The 25218-nt window shown below is 42.2% G+C and overlaps 1 protein-coding gene across 4 annotated transcripts in view; it reads left to right on the forward strand.

Annotated features, from left to right (window-relative positions):
• Positions 1-25218, forward strand: part of KIF2A (kinesin family member 2A) — a 530440-nt gene that overhangs the window by 280082 nt on the left and 225140 nt on the right. For all 4 annotated transcript variants that reach the window (XM_053701316.1, XM_053701318.1, XM_053701317.1 and 1 more), the window contains exon 13: positions 7264-7406. In XM_053701316.1, the coding sequence (XP_053557291.1) occupies positions 7264-7406 (143 nt within the window). The remainder of the gene's footprint in view (positions 1-7263; positions 7407-25218) is intronic.

The raw sequence follows: 25218 nt of genomic DNA on the forward strand, positions 1-25218 counted from the left end.
CTCATGGATGAAAGATAAACTTAGAAAAGAGTTCTCTTGTTCCCTGTACCATGGTGGAATTCCTGGGTACTATAATAGACTCTATATCCATGAGGATATTTCTTACAGACTAGAGACGTTACAAGCTAACTTCCAATTGTCTTGCTCTTCAGGCCTCTTTAAGGCCCTCTGTGGCCCAGTGTATGGAGGTAATTGGGCTCATGGTGGCCAGCATAGACATTATTCCATTTGCCAGATTCCATCTCAGACCTCTTCAGCTGTGCGTGCTGAGTCAGTGGAACGGTGATCATTCGGATCTGTCTTAACAGATTTCTCAGAGAATCGCTCTCTTGGTGGCTCTGTTTGGGGTACCAGGAAGGCACAGGGCCTGTGGAATCGAGAGGAATCTCTCCTCCCGATCAACATTTTGGAACTTCGAGCGATCTTCGATGCTCTAAAGGCTTGGCCTCTTCTGGGTTCATCCCAGTTTATCAGATTCCAATCAGTCAACATTACCTCGGTGGCTTACATCAGCCATCAAGAGGAAATGAGGAGCTCCCTAGCAATGAGGGAAGTATCTCGGATTCTGGAATGGGCGGAGGTCCACAACTGCTCTCTATCAGCGATCCACAGCCGGGTGTGGACAACTGGGAAGCGGATTTTCTCAGCAGACAATCCTTTCATCCGGGGGAATGGTCGGTCTATCCCGAGGTGTTTGCGGAGATTTGCAACAGATGGGGGATGCCGGAGATAGATGTCATGGCGTCCCGGCTCAATACCAAGCTACCCAGATACGAGTCGCGGTCCAGGGATCCTTAGGCAGAGCTAATAGATGCATTAGCAGTGCCTTGGAGGTTCAATCTGATTTACATTTTTCCACCCTTACCACTTCTCCCTCGTAGTGCCCATATCAAGCAGGAGCAAGCTTCGGCAATACTAATTGCTCCATCGTGGCCGCGAAGGATGTGGTTAGCGGAGCTGGTGGGGATGTCTTCCTCTCCTCCATGGAGGCTACCTTGTCAGATCAGTGTCCTTTTGTTTATCTAAATCTAGATTCTCTGAGGCTTACTGCGTGGAGATAGAATGTTTAGTCCTAGCCAAGAGAGGTTTTTCTGAGAGAGTGATTGATACTCTCATTCAACTTTGAAAGCCGGTCACTCGTCGCATCTATCATAAGGTGTGGAGGACCTACTATTCTGGTGTGAAGAGCGTGGATTCCCTTGGCATACAATCAAGGTTTCCAGGATTCTTTCCTTTCTCCAGGATGGTCTGGAAAAGGGCCTTTCTGCTAGTTTCCTAAAGGGACAGATTTCGGTTCGATCGGTCTTATTGCACAAGTGGCTCGCTGAGCTCCTTATATTAAGTCTTTTGTTCAGGCTCTGGCTAGAATCAGGACTGTTTAGATCTTCCGCTCCTCCTTGGAGTTTAAATCTAGTTTTTAAAGTTTTGCAGAGGGCTCTGTTTGAGCCTATGCATGTGGTTGACATTAAATTACTGTCTTGGAAGGTTCTTTTTCTACTGGCTATTGCTTTGGTGCGCAGAGTCTCTGAGATGGCTGCCCTGCAATGTGAGCCTCCTTACCTAGTTTTTCATGCTGATAAGGCCGTTCTTCATACTGGGTTAGGTTTTCTCCCTAAGGTCGTTTCTGATCGCAACATAAATCAGGAGATTGTGGTTCCTTCCTTGTGTCCTAATCCTTCTTCGAAGGAATGGTTGCTTCATAATTTGGATGTGGTTCGGGCTTTGAAGTTCTATCTTCAAGCTACGAAGGAATTTAGACAGACTTCTTCTTTTTTGGTTGTCTATTCTGGGAAGCGTAGAGGGCAGAAGGCGTCTTCCACTTCCTTATCTTTTTGGTTGAGGAGTCTTATTCGCTTAGCATATGAGACAGCGGGACATAAGCCTCCTCAGAGGATTAAGGCTCATTCAACTAGAGCTGTGGCTTTCTCTTGGGCCTTTAAGAATGAGGCCTCTATGGAGCAGATTTGTACCTTTTCAAAATTTTACAAGTTTGACATGTTTGCTTTGGCTGAAGCAGCTTTTGGGAGAAAGGTTTTGCAGGCTGTGGTGCCCTCAGAATAGGGTCTGCCTCTCGTTTTACCCTCCCGTTTTCATTCAGTGTCCTCTAGAGCTTGGGTATATGTTTCCCACAAGGAAGGAATGAAGCCATGGACTCTCCTCATATTTAGAAGTAAAACATAAATTATGCTTACCAGATAATTTCCTTTCCTTCTGTATGTGTAGAGTGCACAGCCCCCGCCCATGTTCTCCGTTGGGCAGACCAAAATTTTAGTTTATTCTTCTGGCACCCTTTATACCCTGATATTTCTCCTACTGTTCCTTGTTCTCTTAGCAGAATGACTGGGATATGAGGGAAGTCGGGAGGTATTTAAGCCTTTGGCTGGGGTGTCTTTGCCTCCTCCTGGTGGCCAGGTTCAGTTTTTCCCACAAGTAAGGAATGAAGCCGTGGACTCTCCTCATACAGAAGGATAGGAAATTATCCGGTAAGCATAATTTATTTTTCAATCTCAGGAGGGAAGTTCTAACTTTCAGTTTAGAGGCAGGGGATGTGGTAAGTCCTTTCCTTCCTTTCAGTCTAAAAAGCAATGACTGTGTGCTACCCCAGACTTGGCCACTAGGAGGAAGGCTACACAATTTTGAGAGGTCTGGGCTTTCAGGATATCAGACCAATGGGTTTTGGGAATCCTTCATTCTGGGTATCATCTGGAGTTCAGAAAAAGACCATCTCTACCTTGCTTGGTAAAATCTCCAATCCCCAGAGATCCTCTAAAACTCAAGGTCATTCATGAGTTTATCAGCAAACTTATATACGACGGTGTTATCCAGCAAATACCAATTGAAGTTCACGACAAAGGGTTTTACTCACCTCTCTTTCTGGTAAAAAAGGACAGTTCCTGGAGGCCTGTTATGGATCTTCGAGTTCTCAATACCTATCTAAATGTTCAAAGCTTTAAGATGGAGTCTGTTCTTTCAGTAATCAATCTTATCTCTCCAAAAACCTATCTGCTTTCTGTAGACCTCAAGGACGCATACTTCCACATTCCTTTTGCAGAAGTGCACTGAAAATTCCTTTTGTTTCACGGTCGGAGACCGCCATTTTCAATTTTCATCTCTCCCCTTTGGAATCTCTACTGCTCCAAGGGTCTTTACAATGGTTTTATCTCCTCTCATAGCAGAGCTTTGTTTCAGAGTGTTATTCCTAATTCATTATCTAGACAATATTCTTCTCCTGGCAAATACACCTCAACGGGCTTATGCTCACAGAGCCATCCTACTCAAGTTCCTTTAAGATCACGGCTGGAACATAAATTTCCAGAAGAGCCAACTTCGACCCTTTCAAAAACTAGTGTTCCTGGGAGCACACTTCAACACTCAAAAGGAGATTGTTTCTCTTCCAGATGCCCGCATCAAATTTGTTCTGAAATATTTCCAGCTGTTCTGTCATGTCAAATATCTCACAGCTCGTCAGTGGATGAAACTTCTGGGTCATATGTCCTCAGTAATTCACATGATGAGATGGGCAAGATGGAGAATGCGCCCATTTCAGATGCATTTGCTACAAAGATTCGAATGAGGCAAAGGCTTATCCCAGCACATCAGGATACCTGCGAGTTTGACAATATCCCCTCTTTGGTGGTTTCAGACCAAGAACCTATCAAAGGGACTTCCTCTTCAGGAGACGGATTGGATCCTTGTACAAACAGATGCCAGCAAGACTGGATGGGGAACACATTGCCAAGGCGTATTTGCTCAAGGAACATGGGAGAAACAATATCAGTCTCTTCCATCAAACATTCTAGAAATCAGGGCAGTCTTAGCTCCTCTTGCCTATCGGCAACTATTAACAGGAAAGCCGGTAGAAATCCTCACAACTACAGGACAGCTGCAGCTTATCTACAGTTTCAAGGAGGAACAAGGAGTTTAGGTGCCTTAAAGGAGGTGTCTTCAAGTGGGCGCAACACCACATTCAGTTCCTCTCTGTAGTCCATGTTCCAGGAACAGAGAGTGTTCAAGCGGATTACTTGAGCAGAAGTCAAATTATTCCAACAGAATGGCAACTGAACATATGGCTGTTTCAAAGGATAGTCAGTCAGTTTCTGGGGACTTCCAGAAATCAATCTCATGGCTTCTGCTTTGAATCATCAGGTTCCGAGAGTTTTTCAGCCGTTACCCAACACCTCTTTCCATGGGAGTAGATGCTTTTCTTCACAAATGGATACCATCTCATATATGTGTTTCCTCCGATTCCTCTCATCCCAAGACTATTGAAAAGGATTCTTCTGGATTCTTCGTCATCCTTCCCTTCTGGCCTTGCAGTCCTTAGTTTCCTCAGGTAAACAAACTGGCAATTTAACCACCATGGCATCTCCCAGTCTCCTGGGACATGCTGAACCAGTGACCAGTAGTTCATCCAAATCCACAACAATTGAAGTTAGTGGCTTGGTTGCTGAGATCTCCAGACTGCAACAAATGAAAGTTTCAGCACCTATCATTTAGACACTTCTACAAGCCCGAAAAGGAACTACCTCTAAAGCATACTATCCCATCTGGGACATTTTCTCATCATGGATGATTGCACACAATATCTCCACTGCAACAATCAAGGTATTCCATCTACTTGATTTTCTACACAATAGTTTTCTTCAGGGTCTTAGTGCTAGAACCCTTAAAGTTCAAATTTCTGCAATCTTTGCCATATCTGGGATTAGGTGGGCTCAGGCCCATTTGATAATTAAATTCTTTCAAGCTTTGGCCCATATCCATCCATTTTTTTAAAACACGAATTCCATCCTGGGACCTGCCTTTGGTTTTGGACTCTCTTCTGGAAGCACCATTTGAACTCTTACGTGAAGTTTCCTTATGGTTTCTCACTTTGAAAACCATTTTTCCGGTGGCTATTACATCGGCCCGTCGAGTATCAGAACTCCATGCCCTGTCAGTTAAAGAAACAAACATTTTTTTTCATCAAGATAAGGTGGTTCTCCATCGTGTTCCTGAATTCCTTACTAAAGTAGTATCCGACATTCATAAACACCAAGATATTATTCTTCCTTCATTTTGCCCGAAAACAAACCATTATATCGTTTGGATGTGGTCCAATGTCTCCATATTTATGTCAAAATGACTCGATATTCGTAAAACAGAACAATTATTTATTGTTCATAAGGGCCCTCATTGGGGTCAAGCTCCATCAAGATCGACAATGTCTTGCTGGATTGTGCAGGCCTATAAACAAAAAGGGGAACAGATACATTCCACTAGGGCTATATCAGCTTCTTGGGCACTTCAAGCTGATGCTTCTCCTGAGGATAGCTGTCAAGCTGCAGTTTGGAAATTGTTATAATACCTTCATTTCTCATTATAAACTGGATGTTTGCCAGTCCGCTGCTGCCAAGTTTGGCTGTAAAATTATTATCTTCTGTTGTAATAGAATAAACATTTGAAATTTTCTGCAGTATTTCATTTTGTCTTCTATTTATTTCCCACCCTTTCTTTATATATGTTTGTATTCTCTCACTGATGAGTATTACCAGGTGGGCCAAGATAATTGGAAATTAACAGCAAAAATATTCATTTGATTTGTTTATAATTAGTCTTAACTGTGATGACAAACTGTCCAGGAATTTAACACAGTTAAAGGGACACTATACCCAAACATTTTCTTTCATGATTAAGGTAGAGAATACAATTTTAAACAACATTCCATTTACTTCTATTACCTAATTTGCTTCATTCTTTAGATATTCTTTAATGAAGAAATAGCAATGCAGACAGTGAACCAATCACACGAGGCATCTATGTGCAGCTACCAATCAGCAGCTTCTAAGCATATCTAGATATGCTTTTCAGCAACGAATATCAAGAGAATGAAGCAAAATATAAAATAGAAGTAAATTAGAAAGTTGTTTATAATGGTATGCTCTTTCTAAATCGTGAAAGAAAAAATTTGGGTTTCATGTCCCTTTAAGACTAACTATAAACAAATCAGTTGAATATTACTTTATTTAACTTTCATGGCCAGTACTGCAGTGTTTTTAAATTGTTGCAGGGCAGCAATTCCTAAGCTATCTGTTTTAAAACTAGTATCAATAAAGTTACATTTTAAGTATCCAAGTGTATCATTTATTTGAAATGTATTTTTAAATTTGTGCTCTTAGGCATTTCTTTATACCTACTAGTGTGGGTTATTCTGTTGTTGCATTACTATAATGCCTGTGCACAACAATCTGTATCGACCTAATATTGAAGTATTCAGATAACAAGGTCTGCAGCTAGGAAAAATATATCCCTATATAAAATATTTTCTCTTTTTCTTTTCAATTAAAGGGACAGTCAACACTTACTTTAACATGTTTTTATATTGAAAATAACAAAACGGAGGTCCGCCTACACTATACCCCTCCTGCCTTGCCGCCTTGCTTCTGTCCTAATCAGCGGCGCTAACTACTCTAATACCCGGTAAATATGGATGCCGGACTCCCCCCACCATTACGTAGCTGCCTTCTTCTTCAACTGATAAGCAAATCAGAATCCAGTCCTCGGACTGAAATTGCACGCGCTTGCAATTTCTGTCCGATGCCTGGATTCTGATTTGCTTATCAGTTGAAGAAGAAGGCAGCTACGTAATGGTGGGGGGAGTCCGGCATCCATATTTACTGGGTATTAGAGTAGTTAGCGCCGCTGATTAGGACAGAAGCAAGGCGGCAAGGCAGGAGGGGTATAGTGTAGGCGGACCTCCGTTTTGTTATTTTCAATATAAAAACATGTTAAAGTAAGTGTTGACTGTCCCTTTAATGTTAATGGATGTGTCTCTTAGTCATGCATTTGGGAATGGTACAAGTCTTGTATCCATCTTAAGAAATGTGCTTTTGGGTCTGCTTTACAGAGTCAAATTAAACTTTTTCATGATTCAGATAGAAAACTTTCCAATTTTCTTATATTACCAATTTGCTTCATACTCTTGGTATCCTTTGTTGAAAAGCATACCTAGATAGGCTCAGGTGCAGCAATGCACTACTGGGAGCAAGCCACTTTTTTAATTATTGGTTGCATATATATGCCTCTTGTTATCCAGTGTGTCCAGAAACTCCCAGTAGTGCATTACTGCTCCATCAAAGGAAACCAGGAGAATGTCCATAATTTAGCAGTTTCAGTAAGTATGGTTTGATCTTTTTCTTACATACTTAATTATCTTGATTAATTTTTAATATGTCTTTAGTAACTTCAAGGTCAATTTATGATTTAGATTATGTTCTTTTTAAGGTTTTTGATTTATTAAACCGAAAAACCAAGCTAAGAGTATTAGAAGATGGTAAACAGCAAGTTCAAGTAGTGGGATTATCAGAGCGTGAGGTGAAATGTGTGGAAGATGTCCTGAAGCTAATTGAGATAGGGAACAGCTGCAGGTATGAGTTTTATCCTTTTTTTTCTTTTTTTTTTTTTTTTAAAGTGGGAAGAGTTGTTCTACATGCAATAAGGATATAAGGATAGATTGTGTCAACTTCTCTGTGTCTGTATGTCATACATTATATCCTTTGCCTTTTTAGATTTGTTGACACTAGCTTTTTAAATGTTTTATGTCCAAAGGATTCCCTAATGATAAAAGGTAGGGTTTGTCAATTCTTTGACACTCTGTAGGCACCCATCAGCAGAAGATTCCATATGTAGACAGATCCAAAAGATTAGAAGACAGAGCGCTAATCTATGAAGTATTTACTAGCAAGAATTTTAACATGGAACCCAAAAATTTTCTTTTTCTTATTCTTTGTTTCAAATAAAGCATGTGATTTTTAAACAAGTTTCCAATTTGCTTCATTCACTTGGTATCCTTTTTTGAAGGAGCAGCAATGCACTACTGGGAGCTATCTGAAGACATCTGGTGAACCAATGAAAAAATAATTTCCTTCTTATTATGAGGAGAGTCCACAACATCATTCCTTACTGTTGGGAAATACTGAACCTGGCCACCCGGAGGAGGCAAAGACACCCCAGCCAAAGGCTTAAATATTCCCCCTACTTCCCTCATATCCCATCATTCTTTGCCTTTCATCACAGGAGGTTGGCAGAGAAGTGTCAGAAGATAATCAGTAGTTCCTTATGGAGGGTATATACCCTTCGAAATGGGACTGGAGTTTTAAGTAGTTTTGTCAGCCTCTCAGTGAGAGCATTGACGAATGTTAGAGTCTGGAGATGCAGGGAGAGTCTGCGAATCCATCCAGACTCGTATTAACAGCTCCTAAGCAATCAGTGTTGACAAGTTTCACTGCCTGCTTCCATCACTCAAGTCCATGTCAGGAGCGATACTACAAGACTGTCAAACTTGAGGCCGTGTTTCTGTTCCACAGCATAGATTCCGGTAAGATCGTTTCATTTATTTATACACCTATGATAACGCAAGAAGACAGGGTCACAGTGTGGCTCCTTTTATATGTATGGAATCAAGGGTTAATATCTCCGGGGGGGGGGATTATTGAACAGGGGGGATTAATCACATAATTTAATTTTGATTATTCTGCGACATGTGTGAGATGAGGTTTAGGCAGGTGTTGGAACTTACAGGTTTTACTTTTTTTTTTGAAGCTGTGTAGCCTGAAAGGCTTGGCACGCTTTTTCCTATAGCAGGGGCGGTCCTGCATTGCGCACCACGTGACTAGGTATGGTCACAGTGATTTCCTCTTTCCTGACCGTGCGGTTTACCGGAGAAGAAGCGGTTTCTCTGCTTGGCCTGGGTCATAGGAGGTGGCGAGTGCCCCAGCCATTGGTGGTATAAAGATGCCATTTTATCTTATTATTCAATAGTCTGCTTTATAAGCACTAGCTATGGAGGATTCTGATGTGTTAGAGAGTACTCCCTCTTTACCTAAATCTAATACCGGTCTATATTGTGAGGAGGCTGCGGTATACCCGCCTGCTCAATTATGTTCCACATGCCTTGATAAAGTAATTATGTCAAATAATTATTGTTTGATACCACTGAGCCCCCCACCTCTGAGGAGTCTCCGTCCTGTGAGGTGCGCACCCTACAGTCATCTCCGAATACACATGCAGCTTCCCGTAGCTCTCCTTATCCTCCATCTGGAGGAGTCCTTTTACCGCCAGACTTTACTGAGCAGTTACAAACAGCAGTGTCTGCGGCCTTTAGTGCTTTCCCTTGCCATGCTAAGCGTAAGCTAAAGATCAAAGAACAGGGTTGTACCACAGACTTTCCCGATTCCAGTAAAGATGGCGAAAATTATTAAGAATGAATGGGAAAGAATTGGTTCTTCATTTTCTCCTTCTTCCTTTAAAAAATTTTTCCCGGTTCCAGACTCACAATTGGAGTTGTGGGGTTCCATCCCCAATGTGGATGGTGCTATCTCCACGCTTGCTAAATGCACTACTATCCTGCTTGAGGATAGTTTGTCGTTTAAAGAGCCCATGGATAAGAAAATTGAAACTCTGTTAAGAAAGATGTTTCAACATACGGGATATTTGTTTCAACCGGCAGCGGCTGTTGCTGCGGTTGCTGGAGCGGCTTCCTACTGGTGCGACTCCTTATCTGAGTTGATCGAGGTGGAGGGTACCCTCGACGTGATCCAGGAAAGAATTAAGGCCTTAAGGGTGGCTAATTCTTTTATATGTGATGCAAATTATTTGCCTGAATGCTAAGGCTTCAGGTTTTTCTGTTTAAGCCAGTAGGGCACTCTGGCTGAAGTCCTGGTCTGCGGACATGACTTCGAAGTCAAGACTTCTTTCCCTCCCATTTAAGAGAGAGATTCTATTTGGTACAAGCCTAAACTCAATTATCTCCATGGTTATTTGAAGCAAAGGTGCCTTTTTTTTTTCTTAATAATTTTTATTGAGGTCATGGGAAAGTACAACATGTGTGAATTGCCATAAAACATAGATATCATATTACATGACAATCAGAAACATTTTGATTAAAGCAAAAAGAAAAGAGAAAATATATTAAATCTGTATGGCTAGTCATCTGAAAGCTCTATTTTATATTATGTTCTAAAGTGAGTTCCTCTGTGAAAACGACGGGCTACTTTTGAACCCAACGGAGCTAATGGACACTGAGAGAGGAAATTAGCATTGAGAGTGGTCACTTTTGGACCTGGTACTTAAAAGAGCAAGATGGGGAAAGTCAGCAGGTTAGTGCTGCTTTAAAGAGAGGAAGAAAAAGGGGGGGAGAGAAAGGGATGAAAAGAAGGGAAGTGCAGAGGGAGTATGTGGGGGGGGAGGTTGGACTCTTGTGAGACGTGTATCTTATCTGAGGTTATGGGAATATGCAGAGGGGAGAGGTGGGGGGCATCAACCTGGCTAGGCACGTACAATATCTAGAGAACTCAATAAATAAAAGTTTCAGGGATAGTACTCTTGCCTCATGTGTGTATGCATAGAGACGCCTATAGCTGCCGTCTGAGCTAGGGGAATCAAGCGGCTTACAGGTAGTATCAGGTAATGTCTCATAGTGAGAGAGATTAGATTCAGGAGGGATGAGAGTTGGAATCATCAAAGTGGTATGCTTAAGATAAAGGTAGGGGGGGGCGGTTCATGTCCCTGTAGATAAAATAACAATTGTTGTAAGATTATATATAGAGTCACACTGCAATGATAGACTAAACAGTGAGCAATCGACAAAAACCTCCCCAGATTCTGGAGTAATAGTCCTCATCTTTTGTTTGGCATCTTATATCTCTCTTTATCTTCAAATAAATGTAATAGGAGGTGAGTAATATAATAAGGTTGCAGTTCCAAGTAGCTCCTGTCTGGCTAACCTTATAACTTGTGAAATAAAGCTCATGGAGCAGATTTGATAACATTATATAACAGCTATAGAGGCAGGTATTTGAGATATTAAATGCAGAAAAATGTAATAACTACCCCAAAATTTTGCAGGGAAAAAACAATAATCAAGCTGCCTAAACACCGACTAAGATGTCAGGTATTCTGATCAGGGGAACATCAAAAAGAGCTGCCGTGAAACATATAAGGTAGCATAGAAATAATACACTGCAATGATGGGAGTCTGACTGCAACATAAACATAGACTTAAGTCTCATGGAGTCAGGGGGAGAACCCTTATAGAGGTAGAAGTGTCTTTCTAGCCCACTCCAATTTTAATGTCAGCTTTGAAATCTCGGCTGGGCTCTGTGTAAACTCCGCTGGAGAGATGAGACCTTTGTGAGAAGGAGTGATGAGGAGTTTTGCCCTCAGAGAAACCAGACAGATCTGCGGTCCGGACTTCTCTCCCCCATGCTGTGATCGCCTTAGCTATGCTGCAGCCAGGCGTCCCTGACCGCCCGTAGCAATCAGCTGTATCTCCCAGGATCTTAAGCGCGGTAGGTGCCAGAGCTGTCTGGGAGCGAAGGTAAGGAGAGGGTAAGATCTGAGGGTGGTGTCTATTGATGGTCGGAGTGGGACCTGTGAGATCCGGTATGGCCGCCTCGGAATGAAGCAGGACTTCAGGGTGTGGTTGCAGTGAGTCGGAAATTGCCGACTGTAGCATAGTGCTGGCTGGGACGTGACTGGTCTGTCTCCTCTGTGCACATCGATGATGGTGCTGAGCTGGCAGGGGGTCTTCCTTTCGATTCTCCATAGAAGAGTCAGATAGATTTAATGGAGGGGCGCCATCTTGATTGCGCAGTTCGATGAGCGTAGTTTGCAATCCATAGAAGCATCTGTCAGCTTTTCTGCTTAAGTCATCCAGAAGAGAAATAAGGCAGGTTGAGAGTTCCTCCATGTTGCTAGTAGTGTAAAGGGACTGATAACCAGTAAGATGAGTGGCCAGGGAGTAGGCTAGTTCGTGAAACGGCTAGTTGTCAGTGCTGGTTCCAGCTCCCCAGCTACTGCTTCAGCTAGCTGATGAATAATAATGTCGGCAGTTTCATCTTGGGCTCAGACAGAGAGATCATGTCCTTATGTTAGGTCAAGAGCGAGATGTAAACTATCTAGGCACTTAGGACCCCATAATTAGTTATTTTAGTGATCTGCTTTTTAGGAGCTCTGTAGTGGCACGTCTTGCTCCTTCGGCGGTTAGCTCCGCCCCCCAAAGGTGCCTTTTTATCGCAGGATAAGAACAACAAACCTAAGGGACAAGGTCCTATTTTTCGTTCGGATAAATCCCAACGTCAGCAGCCCTCCGCAAAGCCCGAGCAATCCAAGGGGACTTGGAAGCCGTCTCAGTCCTGGAATAAATCCAAGCAAAACAAAAAGCCTGCCGAGACAAAGTCGGTATAAAGGGGCGGCCCCCGATCCGGCTCTGGATCTTGTAGGGGGCAGACTGTCGCTCTTTTTGGACGCTTGGTTTGGGGACGTGCAAAACCTGTGGGTCCTGGAGGTCATTGCTCAGGGATACAGGATAGGTTTCAAGTCTCATCCACCCAGGGGCAGATTCTGCTTGTCAAACCTGTCTTCAAGGCCAGAAAAGAGAGAAGCCTTTCAGGGTGGGTCAAGGATCTCTCCTCCTCTCCTCCCTGGGAGTCAGTGTACTGGTACCTCTTGCAAAAAGTTGTCTGGGATACTACTCGAACCTTCTTGTGGTCCCAAAGAAGAAGGGAACTTTCCGTCCGATTCTGGACCTACAGTACTTAAACAAATTCCTAGCTGTCCCCTCGTTCAAGATGGAGACAATAAGGTCCATCCTTCCCTTAGTTCAGGAAGGACAGTTCATGACCACAATAGATCTGAAGGATGCTTACCTTCATGTTCCAATACCCAAGGAACACTTCAAGTTTCTAAGGTTTGTGTTCCTGGAGGTACTGCTCCAAAAGTTTATTTACGAAAGTTCTAGGGGCTCTGCTTGCAGTGGCCAGAACCAGAGGTAAAGCAGTAACGTCATACTTGGACGATATTCTGGCTCAAGCACCATCCTGTCTGGCAGAAGACCATTCGAAAACTCTTCTATTTCTTCTTTGATCTCATGGATTGAAGATATACTTAGAAAAGAGTTCTCTTTTCTCTTGTTAAGTGTATCCAGTCCACGGATCATCCATTACTTATGGGATATTAACTCCTCCCCAACAGGAAGTGCAAGAGGATTCACCCAGCAGAGCTGCTATATAGCTCCTCCCCTAACTGCCATTACCAGTCATTCTCTTGCACCCAACGAATAGATAGGATGTGTGAGAGGACTGTGGTGATTATACTTAGTTTCATACCTTCAATCAAAAGTTTGTTATTTTATAATAGCACCGGAGTGTGTTATTCCTTCTCTGGTAGAATTTGAAGAAGAATCTACCTGAGTCTTTCTATGATTTTAGCCGGAGTAGTTAAGATCATATTGCTGTTTCTCGGCCATCTGAGGAGAGGTAAACTTCAGATCAGGGGACAGCGGGCAGATTAATCTGCAAAGAGGTATGTAGCAGCTTATTATTTTCTGACAATGGAATTGATGAGAAAATTCTGCCATACCGATATAATGTAAACTCAGCCTTAAATGCAGTAGCAGCAACTGGTATCAGGCTGTCATGTATGTATATTTTACACTTCAGTATTCTGGGGAATGGCACTTCACTGGAATTATACTGTATGCATAAAACTTTAGCCTAATTTGCAGGGACTAGCAACAGGCTGTTTAATAACACTCAATTTATTAATGTTAAACGTTTTTTGCTGGCATGTAAAATCGTTTAATTTTCTGTGGTACTGGGTGAAAAAATGTTTTGGGCACTATTTTTTTCCACTTGGCAGTCGTTTTATTTAATTTATGACAGTTTACTGATCTCTCTCACTGTTATGTGTGAGGGGGAGGGGCCTTTTTTGGCGCTTTTGCTACGCATCTAAAAATTCAGTCAGAAGTTTATTGTCTTCCCTGCATGATCTCTACAGAACTCAGGGGTCTTCAAAACTTGTTTTGAGGGAGGTAATCACTCACAGCAGAGCTGTGAGATTGTAGTTGACTGTGATAAAAAAACGTTTATTTCTGTATTTTTTTTTTTTTTTTTTTTCTGCTATCAGGGTTAGTTATCCTTTGCTAATGGGAGCAATCCTTTGCTAAAATTGTGTTTTTTTACAAAGATTTGATGCTATAACTTTTCAGTTTATTAATTTTCAACTGTCATAACTTTTTCTGTGCTTCTTATAGGCACAGTACGTTTTCATATTATAGTAAATTACTTGAAAAGTATCTCCAAGTTGCTAGTTTATTTGCTAGTGTGTTAAACATGTCTGATTCAGAGGAAGATATCTGTGCTATATGTGCTAAAGCCAAAGTGGAGCCCAATAGAAATTTATGTACTAACTGTATTGATGCTACTTTAAATAAAAGTCAATCTGTACAAATTGAACATATTTCACCAAACAACGAGGGGAGAGTTATGCCGACTAACTCGCCTCACGTGCCAGTACCTGCATCTCCCGCTCGGGAGGTGCGTGATATTGTAGCGCCGAGTACATCTGGGCGGCCATTACAAATCACATTACAGGATATGGCTACTGTTATGACTGAAGTTTTGGTTAAATTACCAGAACTAAGAGGTAAGCGTGATCACTCTGGGGTGAGAACAGAGTGCGCTGATAATATTAGGGCCATGTCAGACACTGCGTCACAATTTGCAGAACATGAGGACGGAGAGCTTCATTCTGCGGGTGACGGTTCTGATCCAAACAAACTGGATTCAGATATTTCAAATTTTAAATTTAAGCTGGAAAACCTCCGTGTATTACTAGGGGAGGTTCTGAATGATTGTAACACAGTTGCAATACCAGAGAAAATGTGTAGGTTGGATAAATATTTTGCGGTACCGGCGAGTACTGACGTTTTTCCTATACCTAAGAGACTTACTGAAATTGTTACTAAGGAGTGGGATAGACCCGGTGTGCCGTTCTCACCCCCTCCGATATTTAGAAAGATGTTTCCAATAGACGCCACCACACGGGACTTATGGCAAACGGTCCCTAAGGTGGAGGGAGCAGTTTCTACTTTAGCTAAGCGTACCACTATCCCGGTGGAGGATAGCTGTGCCTTTTCAGATCCAATGGATAAAAAGTTAGAGGGTTACCTTAAGAAAATGTTTGTTCAACAAGGTTTTATATTGCAACCTCTTGCATGCATTGCGCCTGTCACGGCTGCAGCAGCATTTTGGTTTGAGTCTCTGGAAGAGACACTTGAATCAGCTCCATTAGATGAGATTACACACAAGCTTAAAGCCCTTAAGTTAGCTAACTCATTTATTTCAGATGCCGTAGTACATTTAACTAAACTTACGGCTAAGAATTCCGGATTCGCCATTCAGGCACGCAGAGCACTGTGGCTAAAATCCTGGTCAGCTGACGTTACTTCTAAATCTAAATTGCTTAATATACCTTTCAAAGGGCAGACCTTATTCGGGCCCGGGTTGAAAGAAATTATCGCTGACATTACAGGAGGTAAAGGCCATGCCCTGCCTCAAGACAGAGCCAAACCTAAGGCTAGACAGTCTAATTTTCGTTCCTTTCGTAATTTCAAAGCAGGAGCAGCATCAACTTCCTCTGCACCAAAACAGGAAGGAGCTGTTGCTTGCTACAGACAAGGCTGGAGACCTAACCAGTCCTGGAACAAGGGCAAGCAGGCCAGGAAACCTGCTGCTGCCCCTAAGACAGCATGAATCGAGGGCCCCCGATCCGGGAACGGATCTAGTGGGGGGCAGACTTTCTCTCTTCGCCCAGGCTTGGGCAAGAGATGTCCAGGATCCCTGGGCGTTAGAGATCATATCTCAGGGATACCTTCTAGACTTCGAATTCTCTCCCCCAAGAGGGAGATTTCATCTGTCAAGGTTGTCAACAAACCAAATAAAGAAAGAGGCATTTCTACGCTGCGTACAAGATCTTTTATTAATGGGAGTGATCCATCCGGTTCCGCGGTCGGAACAAGGACAAGGGTTTTACTCAAATCTGTTTGTGGTTCCCAAAAAAGAGGGAACTTTCAGGCCAATCTTGGATTTAAAGATCCTAAACAAATTCCTAAGAGTTCCATCGTTCAAAATGGAAACTATTCGGACAATTTTACCCATGATCCAAAAGGGTCAATACATGACCACAGTGGATTTAAAGGATGCTTACCTTCACATACCGATTCACAAAGATCATTACCGGTATCTAAGGTTTGCCTTTCTAGACAGGCATTACCAGTTTGTAGCTCTTCCATTCGGATTGGCTACGGCTCCGAGAATCTTCACAAAGGTTCTGGGTGCTCTTCTGGTGGTACTAAGACCGCGAGGAATTGCGGTAGCTCCGTACCTAGACGACATTCTGATACAAGCTTCAAGCTTTCAAACTGCCAAGTCTCATACAGAGTTAGTACTGGCATTTCTAAGGTCGCATGGATGGAAGGTGAACGAAAAGAAGAGTTCTCTCTTTCCACTCACAATAGTTCCCTTCTTGGGGACTCTTATAGATTCTGTAGAAATGAAGATTTACCTGACAGAAGACAGGTTAACAAAGCTTCAAAATGCATGCCGTGTCCTTCATTCCATTCAACACCCGTCAGTAGCTCAATGCATGGAGGTGATCGGCTTAATGGTAGCAGCAATGGACATAGTACCCTTTGCACGCCTACATCTCAGACCGCTGCAATTGTGCATGCTAAGTCAGTGGAATGGGGATTACTCAGACTTGTCCCCTACTCTGAATCTGGATCAAGAGACCAGAAATTCTCTTCTATGGTGGCTTTCTCGGCCACATCTGTCCAGGGGGATGCCATTCAGCAGGCCGGACTGGACAATTGTAACAACAGACGCCAGCCTACTAGGTTGGGGCGCTGTCTGGAATTCTCTGAAGGCTCAGGGACAATGGAATCAGGAGGAGAGTCTCCTACCAATAAACATTCTGGAATTGAGAGCAGTTCTCAATGCCCTTCTGGCTTGGCCCCAGTTAACAACTCGGGGGTTCATCAGGTTTCAGTCGGACAACATCACGACTGTAGCTTACATCAACCATCAGGGAGGGACAAGAAGCTCCCTAGCAATGATGGAAGTATCAAAGATAATTCGCTGGGCAGAGTCTCACTCTTGCCACCTGTCAGCAATCCACATCCCGGGAGTGGAGAACTGGGAGGCGGATTTCTTAAGTCGTCAGACTTTTCATCCGGGGGAGTGGGAACTTCATCCGGAGGTCTTTGCCCAAATACTTCAACGTTGGGGCAAACCAGAGATAGATCTCATGGCGTCTCGCCAGAACGCCAAGCTTCCTTGTTACGGGTCCAGATCCAGGGATCCGGGAGCGGTTCTGATAGATTCTTTGACAGCACCTTGGACCTTCGGGATGGCTTATGTGTTTCCACCCTTCCCGATGCTTCCTCGATTGATTGCCAGAATCAAACAGGAGAGAGCATCAGTGATTCTAATAGCGCCTGCATGGCCACGCAGGACTTGGTATGCAGATCTAGTGGACATGTCATCCTGTCCACCTTGGTCGCTACCTCTGAAACAGGACCTTCTGATCCAGGGTCCCTTCAAACATCAAAATCTAATTTCTCTGAAGCTGACTGCTTGGAAATTGAACGCTTGATTTTATCAAAACGTGGTTTTTCTGAGTCAGTTATTGATACCTTAATACAGGCTAGGAAGCCTGTTACCAGAAAGATTTACCATAAGATATGGCGCAAATACTTATATTGGTGCGAATCCAAGAGTTACTCATGGAGTAAGGTTAGGATTCCGAGGATATTGTCTTTTCTACAAGAAGGTTTAGAAAAGGGTTTATCCGCTAGTTCCTTAAAGGGACAGATTTCAGCTCTGTCCATTCTTTTACACAAACGTCTGTCAGAAGTTCCGGACGTTCAAGCTTTCTTTCATGTAATTAGCAAGAGTCCATGAGCTAGTGACGTATGGGATATACATTCCTACCAGGAGGGGCAAAGTTTCCCAAACCTCAAAATGCCTATAAATACACCCCTCACCACACCCACAATTCAGTTTTACAAACTTTGCCTCCGATGGAGGTGGTGAAGTAAGTTTGTGCTAGATTCTACGTTGATATGCGCTCCGCAGCAAGTTGGAGCCCGGTTTTCCTCTCAGCGTGCAGTGAATGTCAGAGGGATGTGAGGAGAGTATTGCCTATTTGAATGCAGTGATCTCCTTCTAAGGGGTCTATTTCATAGGTTCTCTGTTATCGGTCGTAGAGATTCATCTCTTACCTCCCTTTTCAGATCGACGATATACTCTTATATATACCATTACCTCTGCTGATTCTCGTTTCAGTACTGGTTTGGCTATCTGCTATATGTAGATGAGTGTCCTGGGGTAAGTAAGTCTTATTTTCTGTGACACTCCAAGCTATGGTTGGGCACTTTGTTTATAAAGTTCTAAATATATGTATTCAAACATTTATTTGCCTTGACTCAGAATGTTCAACTTTCCTTATTTTCAGACAGTCAGTTTCATATTTGGGATAATGCATTTTGATTTGACCATTTTTTCTTACCTTAAAATTTGACTTTTTCCCTGTGGGCTGTTAGGCTCGCGGGGGCTGAAAATGCTTCATTTTATTGCGTCATTCTTGGCGCGGACTTTTTTGGCGCAAAAATTCTATTTCCGTTTCCGGCGTCATACGTGTCGCCGGAAGTTGCGTCATTCTTTGACGTTATTTCGCGCCAAAAATGTCGGCGTTCCGGATGTGGCGTCATTTTTGGCGCCAAAAAGCATTTAGGCGCCAAATAATGTGGGCGTCTTATTTGGCGCGAAAAAATATGGGCGTCGCTTTTGTCTCCACATTATTTAAGTCTCATTTTTTATTGCTTCTGGTTGCTAGAAGCTTGTTCTTTGGCATTCTTTCCCATTCCTGAAACTGTCATTTAAGGAATTTGATCAATTTTGCTTTATATGTTGTTTTTTCTCTTACATATTGCAAGATGTCTCACGTTGCATCTGAGCCAGAAGATACTACAGGAAAATCGCTGTCAAGTGCTGAATTTACCAAAGCTAAGTGTATCTGCTGTAAACTTTTGGTAGCTATTTCTCCAGCTGTTGTTTGTATTGATTGTCATGACAAACTTGTTAAAGCAGATAATATTTCCTTTAGTAAAGTACCATTGCCTGTTGCAGTTCCCTCAACATCTAAGGTGCAGAATGTTCCTGATAATATAAGAGATTTTGTTTCTGAATCCTAAAGAAGGCTATGTCTGTTATTTCTCCTTCTAGTAAACGTAAAAAATCTTTTAAAACTTCTCTCCCTACAGATGAATTTTTAAATGAACATCATTCTGATTCTGATGACTCCTCTGGTTCAGAGGATTCTGTCTCTGAGGTTGATGCTGATAAATCTTCATATTTATTTAAAATGGAATTTATTCGTTCTTTACTTAAAGAAGTTCTAATTGCTTTAGAAATAGAGGATTCTAGTCCTCTTGATACTAATTCTAAACGTTTAGATAAGGTATTTAAAGCTCCTGTGGTTATTCCAGAAGTTTTTCCTGTTCCTAATGCTATTTCTGCAGTAATTTCCAAAGAATGGGATAAATTGGGTAATTCATTTACTCCTTCTAAACGTTTTAAGCATTTATATCCTGTGCCGTCTGACAGATTAGAATTTTGGGACAAAATCCCTAAAGTTGATGGGGCTATTTCTACCCTTGCTAAACGTACTACTATTCCTACGTCAGATGGTACTTCGTTTAAGGATCCTCTAGATAGGAAAATTGAGTCCTTTCTAAGAAAAGCTTATCTGTGTTCAGGTAATCTTCTTAGACCTGCTATATCTTTGGCTGATGTTGCTGCAGCTTCAACTTTTTGGTTGGAAACTTTAGCGCAACAAGTAACACATCGTGATTCTCATGATATTATTATTCTTCTTCAGCATGCTAATAATTTTATCTGTGATGCCATTTTTGATATTATCAGAGTTGATGTCAGGTTTATGTCTCTAGCTATTTTAGCTAGAAGAGCTTTATGGCTTAAAACTTGGAATGCTGATATGGCTTCTAAATCAACTTTACTTTCTATTTCTTTCCAGGGTAACAAATTATTTGGTTCTCAGTTGGATTCCATCATTTCAACTGTTACTGGTGGGAAAGGAACTTTTTTACCACAGGATAAAAAATCTAAAGGTAAAAGTAGAGCTAATAATCGTTTTCGTTCCTTTCGTTTCAACAAAGAACAAAAGCCTGATCCTTCATCCTCAGGAGCAGTTTCAGTTTGGAGACCATCTCCAGTCTGGAATAAATCCAAGCCAGCTAGAAAGGCAAAGCCTGCTTCTAAGTCCACATGAAGGTGCGGCCCTCATTCCAGCTCAGCTGGTAGGGGGCAGGTTACGTTTTTTCAAGGAAATTTGGATCAATTCTGTTCACAATCTTTGGATTCAGAACATTGTTTCAGAAGGGTACAGAATTGGTTTCAAGATAAGACCTCCTGCAAAGAGATTTTTTCTTTCCCGTGTCCCAGTAAATCCAGTAAAAGCTCAAGCATTTCTGAAATGTGTTTCAGATCTAGAGTTGACTGGAGTAATTATGCCAGTTCCAGTTCAGGAACAGGGGATGGGGTTTTATTCAAATCTCTTCATTGTACCAAAGAAGGAGAATTCCTTCAGACCAGTTCTGGATCTAAAAATTATTGAATCGTTATGTAAGGATACCAACGTTCAAAATGGTAACTATAAGGACTATCTTGCCTTTTGTTCTGCAAGGGAATTATATGTCCACAATAGATTTACAGGATGCATATCTGCATATTCCGATTCATCCAGATCATTTTCAGTTCCTGAGATTCTCTTTTCTGGACAAGCATTACCAGTTTGTGGCTCTGCCGTTTGGCCTAGCTACAGCTCCAAGAATTTTTACAAAGGTTCTCGGTGCCCTTCTGTCTGTAATCAGAGAACAGGGTATTGTGGTATTTCCTTATTTGGACGATATCTTGGTACTTGCTCAGTCTTTACATTTAGCAGAATCTCATACGAATCGACTTGTGTTGTTTCTTCAAGATCATGGTTGGAGGATCAATTTACCAAAAAGTTCTTTGATTCCTCAGACAAGGGTAACCTTTCTGGGTTTCCAGATGGATTCAGTGTCCATGACTCTGTCTTTAACAGACAAGAGACGTCTAAAATTGATTGCAGCTTGTCGAAACCTTCAGTCACAATCATTCCCTTCGGTAGCCTTATGCATGGAAATTCTAGGTCTTATGACTGCTGCATCGGACGCGATCCCCTTTGCTCGTTTTCACATGCGACCTCTTCAGCTCTGTATGCTGAAGCAATGGTGCAAGGATTACACGAAGATATCTCAAACAATATCTTTAAAACCGATTGTTCGGCACTCTCTAACATGGTGGACAGATCACCATCGTTTAATTCAGGGGGCTTCTTTTGTGCTTCCGACCTGGACTGTAATTTCAACAGATGCAAGTCTCACGGGTTGGGGAGCTGTGTGGGGATCTCTGACGGCACAGGGAGTTTGGGAATCTCAGGAGGTGAGATTACCTATCAATATCTTGGAACTCCGTGCAATTTTCAGAGCTCTTCAGTTTTGCCCTCTTCTGAAGAGAGAATCGTTCATTTGTTTTCAGACAGACAATGTCACAACTGTGGCATACATCAATCATCAAGGAGGGACTCACAGTCCTCTGGCTATGAAAGAAGTATCTCGAATTTTGGTTTGGGCGGAATCCAGCTCCTGTCTAATCTCTGCGGTTCATATCCCAGGTGTAGACAATTGGGAAGCGGATTATCTAAGTCGCCAAATGTTGCATCCGGGCGAATGGTCTCTTCACCCAGAGGTATTTCTTCAGATTGTTCAAATGTGGGAACTTCCAGAAATAGATCTGATGGCGTCCCATCTAAACAAGAAACTTCCCAGGTATCTGTCCAGATCCCGGGATCCTCAGGCGGAGGCAGTGGATGAATTATCACTTCCTTGGAAGTATCATCCTGCCTATATCTTTCCGCCTCTAGTTCTTCTTCCAAGAGTGATCTCCAAGATTCTGAAGGAATGCTCGTTTGTTCTGCTGGTAGCTCCAGCATGGCCTCACAGGTTTTGGTATGCGGATCTTGACCGGATGGCCTCTTGCCAACCGTGGACTCTTCCGTTAAGACCAGACCTTCTATCACAAGGTCCTTTTTTCCATCAGGATCTGAAATCCTTAAATTTAAAGGTATGGAGATTGAACGCTTGATTCTTGGTCAAAGAGGTTTCTCTGACTCCGTGATTAATACTATGTTACAGGCTCGTAAATCTGTATCTCGAGAGATATATTATAGAGTCTGGAAGACTTATATTTCTTGGTGTCTTTCTCATCATTTTTCTTGGCATTCTTTTAGAATACCGAGAATTTTACAGTTTCTTCAGGATGGTTTAGATAAGGGTTTGTCCGCAAGTTCTTTGAAAGGACAAATCTCTGCTCTTTCTGTTCTTTTTCACAGAAAGATTGCTATTCTTCCTGATATTCATTGTTTTGTACAAGCTTTGGTTCGTATAAAACCTGTCATTAAGTCAATTTCTCCTCCTTGGAGTTTGAATTTGGTTCTGGGAGCTCTTCAAGCTCCTCCGTTTGAACCTATGCATTCATTGGACATTAAATTACTTTCTTGGAAAGTTTTGTTCCTTTTGGCCATCTCTTCTGCTAGAAGAGTTTCTGAATTATCTGCTCTTTCTTGTGAGTCTCCTTTTCTGATTTTTCATCAGGATAAGGCGGTGTTGCGAACTTCTTTTGAATTTTTACCTAAAGTTGTGAATTCCAACAACATTAGTAGAGAAATTGTGGTTCCTTCATTATGTCCTAATCCTAAGAATTCTAAGGAGAAATCGTTGCATTCTTTGGATGTTGTTAGAGCTTTGAAATATTATGTTGAAGCTACGAAATCTTTCCGTAAGACTTCTAGTCTATTTGTTATCTTTTCCGGTTCTAGGAAAGGCCAGAAAGCTTCTGCCATTTCTTTGGCATCTTGGTTGAAATCTTTAATTCATCTTGCCTATGTTGAGTCGGGTAAAATTCCGCCTCAGAGAATTACAGCTCATTCTACTAGGTCAGTATCTACTTCCTGGGCGTTTAGGAATGAAGCTTCGGTTGACCAGATCTGCAAAGCAGCAACTTGGTCCTCTTTGCATACTTTTACTAAATTCTACCATTTTGATGTATTTTCTTCTTCTGAAGCAGTTTTTGGTAGAAAAGTACTTCAGGCAGCGGTTTCAGTTTGAATCTTCTGCTTATGTTTTTCGTTAAACTTTATTTTGGGTGTGGATTATTTTCAGCAGGAATTGGCTGTCTTTATTTTATCCCTCCCTCTCTAGTGACTCTTGTGTGGAAAGATCCACATCTTGGGTAGTCATTATCCCATACGTCACTAGCTCATGGACTCTTGCTAATTACATGAAAGAAAACATAATTTATGTAAGAACTTACCTGATAAATTCATTTCTTTCATATTAGCAAGAGTCCATGAGGCCCGCCCTTTTTTTGTGGTGGTTATGATTTTGTATAAAGCACAATTATTCCAATTCCTTATTTTATATGCTTTCGCACTTTTTTATCACCCCACTTCTTGGCTATTCGTTAAACTGAATTGTGGGTGTGGTGAGGGGTGTATTTATAGGCATTTTGAGGTTTGGGAAACTTTGCCCCTCCTGGTAGGAATGTATATCCCATACGTCACTAGCTCATGGACTCTTGCTAATATGAAAGAAATGAATTTATCAGGTAAGTTCTTACATAAATTATGTTTTTTGTCAGGCTTTAGCTAGGATCAAGCCTGTGTTTAAAACTGTTGCTCCACCATGGAGTTTGAACTTAGTTCTTAATGTTTTACAGGGGGTTCCGTTTGAACCCCTTCATTCCATTGATATCAAGTTGTTATCTTGGAAAGTTCTGTTTTTAATGGCGATTTCCTCGGCTCGAAGAGTCTCTGAGTTATCTGCCTTACATTGTGATTCTCCTTATCTGATTTTTCATTCAGACAAGGTAGTTCTGCATACTAAACCTGGGTTCCTACCTAAGGTGGTCACTAACAGGAATATCAATCAAGAGATTGTGGTTCCATCTTTGTGTCCTAATCCTTCTTCGAAAAAGGAACGTCTGCTACACAATCTAGATGTAGTCCGTGCCCTGAAATTTTATCTACAGGCAACTAAGGATTTTCGACAAACGTCTTCCCTGTTTGTCGTTTATTCTGGTCAGAGGAGAGGTCAAAAAGCTTCGGCTACCTCTCTCCTTTTGGCTTCGTAGCATAATACGGTTAGCCTATGAGACTGCTGGACAGCAGCCTCCTGAAAGAATTACAGCACATTCTACTAGAGCTGTGGCTTCCACTTGGGCCTTTAAGAATGAGGCTTCTGTTGAACAGATTTGCAAGGCTGCAACTTGGTCTTCTCTTCATACTTTTTCCAAATTTTACAAATTTGACACTTTTGCTTCTTCGGAGGCTGTTTTTGGGAGAAAGGTTCTTCAGGCAGTGGTTCCTTCCGTATAAAGAGCCTGCCTGTCCCTTCCGTCATCCGTGTACTTTAGCTTTGGTATTGGTATCCCATAAGTAATGGATGATCCGTGGACTGGATACACTTAACAAGAGAAAACATAATTTATGCTTACCTGATAAATTTATTTCTCTTGTAGTGTATCCAGTCCACTGCCCGCCCTGTCACTTTAAGGCAGGTAATTTTTCCATTAAACTACAGTCACCACTGCACCCTATGGTATTCCTTTCTCTGCATGTTTTCGGTCGAATGACTGGTAATGGCAGTTAGGGGAGGAGCTATATAGCAGCTCTGCTGGGTGAATCCTCTTGCACTTTCTGTTGGGGAGGAGTTAATATCCCATAAGTAATGGATGATCCGTGGACTGGATACACTACAAGAGAAATAAATTTATCAGGTAAGCATAAATTATGTTATTCCCAGTACCAGGGTGGAATTCATGGGTACTATAATAGACTCCATATCCATGAGAATATTCCTACAGACCAGAGACGTTACAAGCTAACTTCCGCTTGTCTTGCCCTCCAGACCTCCTTAAGGCCCTCTGTGGCTCGTTGTATGAAGTTGATTGGTCTCATGGTGCCCAGCATGGACATCATTTCTTTTGCCAGATTCCATCTCGGACCACTTCAGCTGTGCATTCTGAGACAGTGGAACGGCGATCATTTGGATCTGTCTCAACAGATTTCTCTGGACAACCAGTCGAGAGAATAGCTCTCTTGGTGGCTCCGTCCTGTCCCAAGGGACATCCTCCTTGAGACCATCCTGGGAGATTGTGACTACGGAAGCAAGTCTATCAGGATGGGGAGCTGTTTGGGGTGCCAGGAAGGCACAGGGCCTGTAGACTCGAGAGGAAT

The sequence above is a fragment of the Bombina bombina genome, chromosome 2 (assembly GCF_027579735.1).
Source record: "Bombina bombina isolate aBomBom1 chromosome 2, aBomBom1.pri, whole genome shotgun sequence".
NCBI lineage: Eukaryota > Metazoa > Chordata > Amphibia > Anura > Bombinatoridae > Bombina > Bombina bombina.